The 10720-nt window shown below is 46.0% G+C and overlaps 1 protein-coding gene across 1 annotated transcript in view; it reads right to left on the bottom strand.

Moving 5' to 3' along the window:
* Positions 1–2686: 2686 nt before the first annotated feature.
* KDSR (3-ketodihydrosphingosine reductase) overlaps positions 2687–10720 on the bottom strand; it is a 29892-nt gene continuing 21858 nt past the window's right edge. Inside the window, exons 8-10 of the mRNA XM_039840048.1 lie at positions 9522–9605; positions 6983–7084; positions 2687–3562 (exon numbers count right to left, since the gene is read on the bottom strand). Coding sequence (XP_039695982.1) covers positions 3443–3562; positions 6983–7084; positions 9522–9605 — 306 coding nt within the window. The 3' untranslated portion in view covers positions 2687–3442. The remainder of the gene's footprint in view (positions 3563–6982; positions 7085–9521; positions 9606–10720) is intronic.

Below are 10720 nucleotides of genomic sequence, written 5' to 3'. Positions count from 1 at the left end.
GGTTAGTAGGTACTTTGTAAAAGTGAGTGCCTAAGAATTAAAAGAAATAAGAAAGATACAAAGTATCTTAAGTTGAGTAAGCATCCTCATGTAACACAAGTTTAAATTAACATGATGCAATAAAATCAACTCTGTTGATATAATTCAGTAAAAAAAAATTATTATGGTATTGTCTTCTTTGAGAAAGACAAAGACACAGTTCTTTGAATCAAAACAACTATCGCCAAAATGCTTTTGTCATTTAAATATTGGAAACAGTCTTTGAAAGTTTCACTTCCAAGAATTACCATTATATGGTTTAACAGAACCAAATAAAGATTTATAACTAAACACATGTGAGTAGTAATGTAAAGAGACCACCATAAACATTGTTTCTCTTTTCAGCTGTGAAAATTAAATTTTAAAAAATATAGAAAAGAACAATTCTCTTGACTTTGTTTTTGTAAAAAGAAATGAATTGTTTTTTTATATATATACTTTCTTCAATTATGAAATGTCCTTTTACATATTTTGGAATATCTATGGCTGAATAACATTAAACATTTTTAAATAAATTAAACTCACAAATACATTGTAATAAAACAGTACTACCAAACCCACCAGCGGAGGAAGGCAATGCAGAACTGAAACCCACACAATAAGCTGTTGTTGGTCACAAAGGAACAACATTTCGACGGAATTGTAATTTAAACTCCTTCACTGCAGGTAAGACCTACCCACTTTTGGGTACAATAGCAAGATTGAATCAATGTGATCCTTTTTAAAAAATCCAATAGTTTCCCTAACAATATGACTCAGGACTTTTTATTTTCTTCCCCTAAGGAAAAAAAAAGTCAGTATAAACAAAAATTATACAAGAATTGAGCCAAAAAAGATAAAAAATAGAATTTGCCTTGTAATATTTCCATGTTTTAGATGAAGTCAAATCTTTGTCTGACGCTGCTTAAATGTCTACAATACCTTTATCCTAAACCCTCAAGGCCAGATGTGTTTCAATTCACGATTCTCTGGCTTTTGAACAGGTAATATAGGGCATATGCCGGATGTTACAAAACATTTCCACAGAATCTGGGGCAACACCTATAATCAAATTCATTGATAGTACTTCAGGCAAAATTAATGAACGACAGTGTATGATATCTCACATCGGTTCAAGTCAGGTTTTGCTATCAAATGAATCATGGCACTAAATTTAGAAAAAAAAAAACCACCTTAATTTTCACAGCTTTTTGGATTAGGGACCTTGGACCTTTGACATCTCTGACAAGGCCATTCCCTGACTTTGTGATCTCCACAGATCTGCCCTCGTGCCTGAGCTTCAGTTGGGTTGGGGACACTATCTCCCATCACAGAACAGAGCCTCAAATTTGTTCAGGCAATAGATTACCTGGGGTGACAGTACTGTCTATGAGGACACTCTAAGAAATGAATGTTGAAACTAACTATTGTTAAATAGTTCATTTTATTAAATGAGACACCATCTTGGACTAGATTTCCATTTGGACCAGCAATAGAAGGTGCCGACATTCAAAGAAAATTTATAAGAAAATTACATACATATATATCTCTCTCCAGATCCGAATGTAACCATTTTCTGAGAATTAGGAAAAGACAGCCCTCACTTCACTTTAGAGGCTGCACAATATGACGGCGCAGAGTTCACAGACGATGGCCATCAGAGGCTGCAAGACTCAGGAGTCCGGCAGGGCACCTGCCCACCCCCATCGACTGCACTGGCCAACTCGAGCAACATGTATATTAAATAATAATTTCTTGTCTTTGACAGTATTTAAATTTGCCTTTCTCAGACCTTGATTAAAAATGAGACCCCATGGATTAAAGCCATTAAATATCTTACTTTACAAAAATTAAGTCCTTTTAAGTCCTTTCTGAACCTCTTGACTCTTAAGTCCTTAAGAGTCAAGAGGTTCAGAAACTCGAGAGCCAAAAAAGGTTTGCAATTAATTTTCAGGTCTTTAATATTTTGTAGTTCGTTGTTGTTTTTTTAAACACTAAAAGAAGTCCTTCGAAAGCAGTAGTCTTTTCTCACCAGAGTGAAATTGGAATGTGCTATGATACACGCATACGAGTATGCACGAAGGAGGGAATACAGCGTTACGAGGAAGGTGACTGTCCTTGGATCAGGGGAGCACACGCAGTGACAGGCTGGAGCGGGTCCTCTCGGCTAACACTCACCATCGGCACTTACTGTGGAAATCCACTCAGCGAACAACGGAGCCTTAACAAGAAGTGGCATTCCCAGGGCAGAGAGGATTTTCGGAGCTCTACTGTGGTGACGGGGCTTCCTTAACGTGTGGCTCAGACAGGACACTCTCGGGTCAGCGGGAGCCATAGAAAGAACAGAGCGATCATTTTACTTCCAAAAAACAAGTATCTTCAAAATCGGCCCCGTCGTCCTACCTTTTTCTAATGAGTAAAATTTAAATACGCTCTCGCCAGCCTTTCTTAAAAGCCACACGTAACCTATGAGGAGAAGAATGTCACACGATTTTTTTTTTCTTTTCATTCATTCATGAATTAACTGAAAAAGTCAAATCGATAAGTTGTAACGAAAACCTTACAAAAACTATGCTAGCGGTATATGCAAAACTGGAAAGGAGAATGAGAATCAACTGTCACCAAATGGAACTTCGTCTCGTCATGGCTAGTGAAGACACGGTAAACATTAAAGCTTCTACGATTTTATTTCTCTTCAGAAAACATTGTCGGAAGCTGCCTGTCCCCGTGAGCGAAAGGTGACGGAGCCCTAAGTATTCACACCTGAAGAAGACGGGAAAGCGCTATTTTTCTCAGTGGAAAATGTCTCCTCTCCCTTCACCTCGCTGCCTTCTCCCGCCACCCTCGTCGTCTTATGGGATCAAAGGGCAAGAGAAGCCACAGGCGTCCGCCAGCAGCACGGGGAGTCAGGGACGTTATGATGTGTCCCGACTCGCCCGCGATGCGTAAAAACTCATCTTGACTAAAAACACACCACGTTAAAAAAAAAAAAAAGGGTGGCAGGAACCCATAAACCGTCTTTCATGGAAGGTTTTAAAAGTCCTCAAGACTTCTTAGGTGTCATAAAGTACACGTCTGGACGGGGTCTCATGGGGAAACAAAAGGATAACTAGAAAAAAACTATAAATGAGGACTCGGGAAGCCCGTCGCCCGCCCTGCTCGCCCACGGTCAGGTCTCACGCCGTCATCGTCTCTCTGTGTCAGAGACTCAGACGGTCTCCTAGTCCACGTTTGCATAGTGTTAACAACATTGTCCGGCCTCGGACTTCTACCCCGCCGCTGCTGCCCGCTTGCCGGAGAGCGCTGGTCCAACCTCCCAAGTTCAAAAGCGATACCTAAGTGTCTGTAGGCCAAAATGCTGGGTCCCATTTAGCAGCGAGCTGCTCGCATTATTCAGAAGCACTCTTTTCCCAAGGGGTCAGGGTTAGGCAGTTTTGTCTGTGATTTCGTATTTTGCTCTTTCTGTCATGCAGCGACGGATGATGGTGTCGAAACTTCCGAGGTAAAGCAGAGAGAGCACGCGGAAGAGACCCATGGTAGCCACCTGCAAAACAAAGACAGCCCTGTGAGCTTGCCCAGCGGCACGACACGTCGAGGGACATTAGGGTCCGTCTCTCATAAACAGTTTCGGAGCCACATCTTCTAATCGGCTCCAAGGATGAGTATAATGCAAACTGTGTTAGGGTCAGTGACATGCTGAGAACAGAGGCTGTCCGCTCTGCACCCCTGGATACCCAGGGCCTGCCAGACAGATAACAATAAAATATTTGTCCAATTAAGGAATTCGAATTAGACGAAGAACTAAATAGGCATTCCCAGCAGTGGAATTGCTGGGGAAAATCCACTCCAGCATCTTGAACATCTGAACTACAACTAAGCCTTCTTGGTTGAAGATTTACGTTCTGATTACGAAAGCCAGACCCTATGCTAGGTGCTAAGGACAGTGCAGTGACACAGACACGGTCCTGCCCTCCAGGAGCTTATTCTGTAATTGGAAAGACATCAGCTGGAGAAAGAATTTCAGTGTTAAGACAGCAAATAACCATATCCATCAACTTGCCCCTTTTCCACTAAAGGACACTTGCTGCCAGCACCTCTAAACGGAATTCTTGAAAGGCATAAAACTACAAAGGAAAACATTTTCAAATATGCAAGGTCTCAAAAAATCTGCCTCGCGCACCCTTTTCTCAGAAAGCTACTAGAAGAGGTAAACAGCCAAAGTGAGAGGGTCGACAAGGAAAAGCAACGTCAAACGACGCGGCAGGCAGGGGACCCAGTACGAGAGAGAGGCAGAGGGGGTCCCCAGGATGACCATGGAGGGGAAGCCAGGGTCCAGCTATGCATGGACAAGGGGGCGGCCAGTCCTGACGGGCAGGTCGGAGAAGGGTGAACGGGGGACAGGGCATGAGGGACCACCGCTCTTCATAACAAGCCCTGAAACCTCTCTGATTCTCTACAGTGTGAGCGAGGATCACTCTGAAAAATGAACAAACCAAAAGGAAGCTGGGAAAAGGCAAACCTACGGGGACGATAAGATCGGCAGTCGCCAGGTGCAGAAGGAGAGAAGCAGGTGGGGCACAGGTGGACCGCAGGGCTGGGCCACCGTCCTGCACGATGCTGTAACGGGGGGCACGTGTCGCTCTACGCAGGATGTGTGTATCATCCCATAGATGGACGTAGGACCTCGAGAGTAAGGCCTCGTGCAAACCCTGGGCTTCCGTTCACGATCATGTGTCGGTACCGGCTGGCTCATCGACTGTGACAATGGACTTAGGATCACAGAGGTTAATCAGAAAGGGGACGGTGGGCGGGTGTGTGGGAACTCTGTAGTTGCCGCTCAGATTTTCCATAAACCTGAACCTGTTCTAAAAGATAAAGTCTATGACTAAAAAAAAAAGTAAACGAAAAGAAAAACCCTCAAGAAAAAGTAATGATAACATAGCACAATACAGAACTAAAATAGGGGTAAGTCCGAGGCGTTTAACCCAGTCTCGGCATTTTCTGGAAAAAGCAGCGTTGAAGGTGAGACCTGAAGGAAGACTGGAAGTTGGTCAGACGAAGCAAAGCTGGGGACGGAGGGACATAGTCAAAGCTGCAGAAAGATGAGGAGCAGGGGAAAAGAGGAAGGTGAGTGGGGTCGGAGGTCACAGGTCGAGGTTAATGTGCCCTGCGAGGGAGGGAGGGAGCGAACGAAAAGGCCTGACCCGGACGGTCCTGGGGAGCCACTGAAGGTTGCCGCGCCAGGTGGATCTGAAGTTTGGAACAAGCCCCCCGGGAAATGTGATGGCACATTCGAAGCACCCAGGGCCTGGGGCAGGGTGCCAGAGGACCACAAAGACAGGGGGACTGTGTCCTACGTTATGGGACCAACTGCCGCCCATCCCAGCCGATTCCCACCCAGTGAGAAAGCAGACCCGCAGACCCTGTGCTGCTAGGCCTTCTGATTTTCCTGGAAAGTCCGAAATCTGAACTTCTTATGTAAAATCTAATTTTAAAACTTTATTTAATTTCGACATGCACACTCATACCCGATGGACCAATCGCTCTACGGGCCCGTGGGCTGCCACTTCACAGCCTCTGGCTGGCAGAGAACGGGGCTCAGGCGAGGAGCCGAGGGCGTGGCCAGGCCTGAACAGGGGGGTGGGGGGACCAGGAGGAAGTGAGTGGACCCAGGACGAGAGAGACGGATCTGATCTCTGATGGGAGGGGCAGAAGGAGAGGAGTCAGTGGTGACACCCCGGTTTCTGGTGGGCTCCTGAGTGAATGTGAACACCAGCTACAGAAAGAGAATACAGAATTGGTAATGGGGGTGTGGGGTGGGCAGGATGCTGGAGAAGTACGAAGTTTTATCTGAGACACGTCGAGCTGGAGATGTAACAGCACAGCCTGAGTTAAAAAAGAAATGCACGCGGACCCGGAGTTCACAAAACTGTGAGGGGCTGAAGTTGTAGACTTGACATCACTCATATAGGAGGAGGAGAATGGACAAGATGGACCACAGACAACGTGCGGATTTCACGCACACTCTGCACTCGGGCATTCTCCCGTCCCGCTCCGCGCCAGGCACGGGCCTGTCCTCGGACAGCTTACATCGGAGTGCCCCGTCTGGGAGAGACGCGCGGAACTGTGGGTCTACCACAGAGTGAGAACAGCTAAGCCGTTCCGACGCTTAGTCTGGCCGCGGTTTACTGCTCCTAACTTAGCGCTGCGATGATCTGCCCACCGGTGTGGACCGCCCCCGTTCGGGCGGCCTTCCCACCCTCCGTCCACCTCCCTCATCCACGCTTTGTCTTTCCAGAGCGATCCCTCTGTTCGAATTATTACTTTATACTGTTAGTGTCACTGGGTGCATCAGTGTCCCCACCCCCTTGGACCATAAGCCCCCTGGAGTTGCCTTCCATCTGACTCTCCAGTAGCAAACACACCACCTAGCACATCCAGGAGCAGTTAACTGTCTGTGTCCTAGACGAACTATAATTTCCTTTCGGGTGGGGATGCCACCGAATCCTTGACTTGCATCTCCCCAGGCTTAGTTATCTGTGGCCTACGTCCCCCAGAAAAGGTGTTCTAGCCTATAATATCCCAGTCCTGCCAGGCGAGGCCACCCCGAATCCACTCTAGACAGTGGAGAATCCCATTTTTCAAACCCGTCGGATCAGACGAGAACCCAGACTAACACCCCAACAGCAGAGAGGGCGTCTTATCTCTGTGCCTACCGGGCCTAGACCAGAAGACTTCTTCCCAGTCTAAATTCCTCAAGTTAAATCTTCAACCCATTTCCCATTTACTCATCCCTGGTTACAGGAAGGGGAAAAGGAGATATTTTAATAAAAAGTTTTCACATGCTCAGATTTAGCTACCAGGTCTTCCTTGAGCCTTTTCTCATGGAAGGTGAACAAGAGCTGCTGTCCGTCTGTCTGTCTGTCTGTGTGTCCAGCTGCCCGACGGCCCCGGCACAGCTTACCTGCTGGAGTCCTTCGGTGATAGAAGTGACCGGAGCCATGCCGCAGGTCAGGGACGAGAGCATGTACCCGTCGGAGCCGATGGAACTGTTAAAATTTCCTTGCTAAAGGGAAGGAAGAGAAGAGAAAGAGGCTGCGGCAGCAACGCGGACAGGAACCGACTCGACACAGAAAGAAGGGGGCGTCGCCCCTTCCCTGCGCGGGGGCGGGGGCGGGGACGAAGCCCGCGCCCCGCTCGGACGTGGCTGTGGCCTTGGCGGGTGGGCGAAACGGCTGGACAGGTGTCCGTGGGAGGGGACCCTGAGGACCACACGACCGTCAGATAAATAATACGAAGACGCCCGTTGCCCTTTTCGCCGAGTGACAGCGGCGAGACTGCCTGCTCATCAGAACCAGCTGCAGCATCGGCAGGTCTCACCGCCAAGCACGAGCAGCAACTAATAAACACACAGAGAGAATAGACATTTTTTTAAAATCTTGTAAGATTTTTAAATGTCGGTGTTGCTGAAAAGTGCCCTGGATGAGGCAGTAAATTGTTTTATGAAATCGCAATCCTCGAGGACAAATTGTTTTATGAAATCGCAATCCTTGGGGACGTGTCCTCTCATATTCCGTGTAGCAAAAAGAGAAGTATGTGCCCAGCGTTACTTTCTGCGGTGCCCTGTACCCAAGGGGACTGCATGTCCTAAAGAGAAGCCCTCCTTCCGCTCATGAAATTTGCTGCTTTTTTCACACAGAACACCGTTTTTGTGTGAAAGAACCATGGACACGCTATCTACGGTTATTCAGACTTGGGTATTTGAAAGGTGTTTTGTGGAAAATAAATGAAATGGCCCTATCACTTCAAGGAAAACTGGCAGCTTTTGTGGTCAATGTAAAATCTGAGCTTCCTATGAGACTGTCAGCTTCCTAATAGGCAAAGACTTTTTACAAGATCGGCAGTGATATTAATGAAATTTTTTGCATTAACTCAGCAAACTCATATTTTCTAAATGACTAATGCATAACATTACAAAATCGTGAATGGGTACAAAACGTTGAAAGCGCGTAGACCGAGGGATTTCAATGGAACAGAGAACAAAAAGTTCATTAATGTGGTTTGCCAATTCCACACTGCAACTAACGTTTTAGAAACGACCATTCATCCAGTTTGAGTTTAATACTAAAAAAGAATGCCCACAATTATCTGAAAAGCCTATAAAATATTCCTCCCTTTTCTAACTACCTATCTGTGTAAAGCCAGATTTTCTTTATATCTTTCCTTCCAAACAACATATGACAACAGATTGAATGCAGAAGCAGCTACGAGAGCTCAGCTGCCTTCTAGAAACGCAGGCATTGAAGGGATGCTGGAATGTAAAATGACATCCCTCTTCTCGCTAAAGGTTTGCCTCAAGAAATAATTATGGTTGTGAAAATGTTACCTTAAAATGCAACAGGTTCATCATTGTTATTTTAAGTGAATTAATAAATGTTTTTTTTTTAAGTACACAGTTTCAATTTCTAATATGGCAAATCTAACCCCTGTACACGAAAGTTCTCTGCGGCTGTCAACCGTTGAGAGTGTAAAGTGGTCAAGAGATGAAGTTTGAACACCATCGGACGAAATGAATCCTGCCAAAATACAAAGAGTTATTTCAAATCATTAAAAACACTGAGTGTGTTTGCTCTGACTTGACATAAGCAGGAAAAAAGTCTGCCTCATCCACGGGTGCGATCCATCTAAGCCTCTGAACTCGACGGGGCAAAGTTCTTCCAATGTCTGTATATATTCTACAGAGTTCGGTATCTCTCGCATTCTGCTCAGTTCTGCCTCGTGCACAGCGTGCTGACACTTCTCGTCCCAGTGGCCCCCAAATTTCCTAAATTCAGTGTGGGTCTAAGGTTTATAGAGATCCCACATAAATGAGTATTTTTCTGCAGGCGGGTTCATGGGGATGTTGTCAAAAGCTTGTGGAACGTGTGTTGTTCTACAAAACAGCACATGCTTTCCAAAGATACCCTTTTTGACTCAGTAGCCCAGAGGCACATTAGTGGGGCTGACAGGATGATGGTCCAGCGGGCCGGTTACCCTTTCTTATCAGTGAACCTCTGAGAAGCAATACTGGGAAGCAGGAAGGTGGAAGAAAAACCCTTAGCCAATGAGTCTGGCAACAGAGTGCCTGAAATAATCTAAAACTGAAAGTATTGCAGGAAAGAAGAAAGGCAGCATGCCACGCACAGTCCACAGCACGTATTGCTGACGCGTCACAGGCAGGTCTCATTTTCTCTTTAAAGAACCAAAGTTCCCAGACACCCTTACTGATCAAACTGTTCCTAAGGTTAAGACACATCATCGGTCTCCAGGAGCTTACTAATTAACATGGAATCGATGATGGATCTAAGGGAAGAAAAGTAAGAGTCTAATATGAGATAGGATAAATCTGACCGACAAAAAAAAAGATACAATAATTTGTGTTTTGAAATAAGCCCGGGGACAAATTATCTCTTCGGAAACGTAGAACTATAGCTATTAGTAAAGAAAGCAAGGATTTGACTTACTATGGCATCTTTAACGATTTGTTTGGCCACTTGCTCTGGTGTGCAAATCGATGTGGTCTCTGAAATAAGGCGGGTTTCCAAAGGCTAAAGTGGAAAAATGGACATATCAGTTAAAAAAATCAATAATTCTTACAGCGCTCCAACCCGCCATTGCTAAGTAATTCCAGTTTCCCACCTTGGAATAGATTCTTATTTTGGGAGATTAGGTCCATCTGGATTCGAAATCAGTTTCTACCTGGTTAACTGTGTAAAATTCAGCCTGGCAGCTGAAGCCAGACAAGGAGGCCCTGGCCACTCTCTGTAGGACGTGTGGTCTCGGGCCCAGTGAGGCCCATCCAGGCTAGGCCGAGAACACATCTCTGCAACAAGACCAGAAACACTGGCTCCTTGACTCCTCCCTGCTGGCCAGACACCCAGCCCACGGGGCTTCCCCAGAGCCCAGGCTGTGCCCTGAGCAAGTGTCCTCTTACGACCAGCACCTCTCTTCCCACGCTACTCCCAGGCCAGCTGAGGACTGACCGCTGGACAGAACGGAGGCCCTGAGCAGGGACGGCCCCGGCCCCTGTTCAACACTGCAGCCGTTTCTCACAGGACCTGCAGAGGAGGCAGCGAGGGAACTAGGAATCACCTGAGAGGTCCCTCACGTGGCTGGGAGCTCGTTACTGGGCTGGGGCATCGGAACCCCAAATCTCAAAAGGCAGGCAAAGGTCCTTCTCCCCCTTGTTACCCAGCTCAAAAAGACATTTATGAATTCTTAACTGGCGGGAATTCCTCTTCCTGTCTTTGAACATTTCTGCCTTAATGTATATTATAGCTACTCGTGTAGTTGCAATTTACCTCCTAAGTTCTCTGTGGGCGAGGTCTTTTTTTTTTCTCCCCGTTCTCCCCCTTTTGTTGCATCTTTTTCGTGGTGTCATGTACACATATGCTCAAAAATTCTTTCAAAAGGGAGTCTGAGTTAGAAGTTTCAAAACGAAAGCCTTAAACTGCATGAAACTGTAAATTTTATTTACCATGCAGGCTTAAAAGAATTAAATAAAATGAAAACCAGAATATGGCCTTTTAAAATGGGAAAGCACAGCACTTCATAAAAGTCGAGTATTTCTTGTTAAACCTGAAGTAAGAGGAAGGCCTTTCGAAGGTGCCACCATGCATTCTTCCAGACCACCATGCCGGTGTCTGTGGCCAGGTATGCCCAA

Source organism: Pteropus medius, unplaced genomic scaffold (genome assembly GCF_902729225.1).
Source record: "Pteropus medius unplaced genomic scaffold, Ma_sr-lr_union100, whole genome shotgun sequence".
NCBI classification, from domain to species: Eukaryota; Metazoa; Chordata; class Mammalia; order Chiroptera; family Pteropodidae; genus Pteropus; species Pteropus medius.
This window is presented reverse-complemented; position numbering and strand designations above follow the sequence as displayed.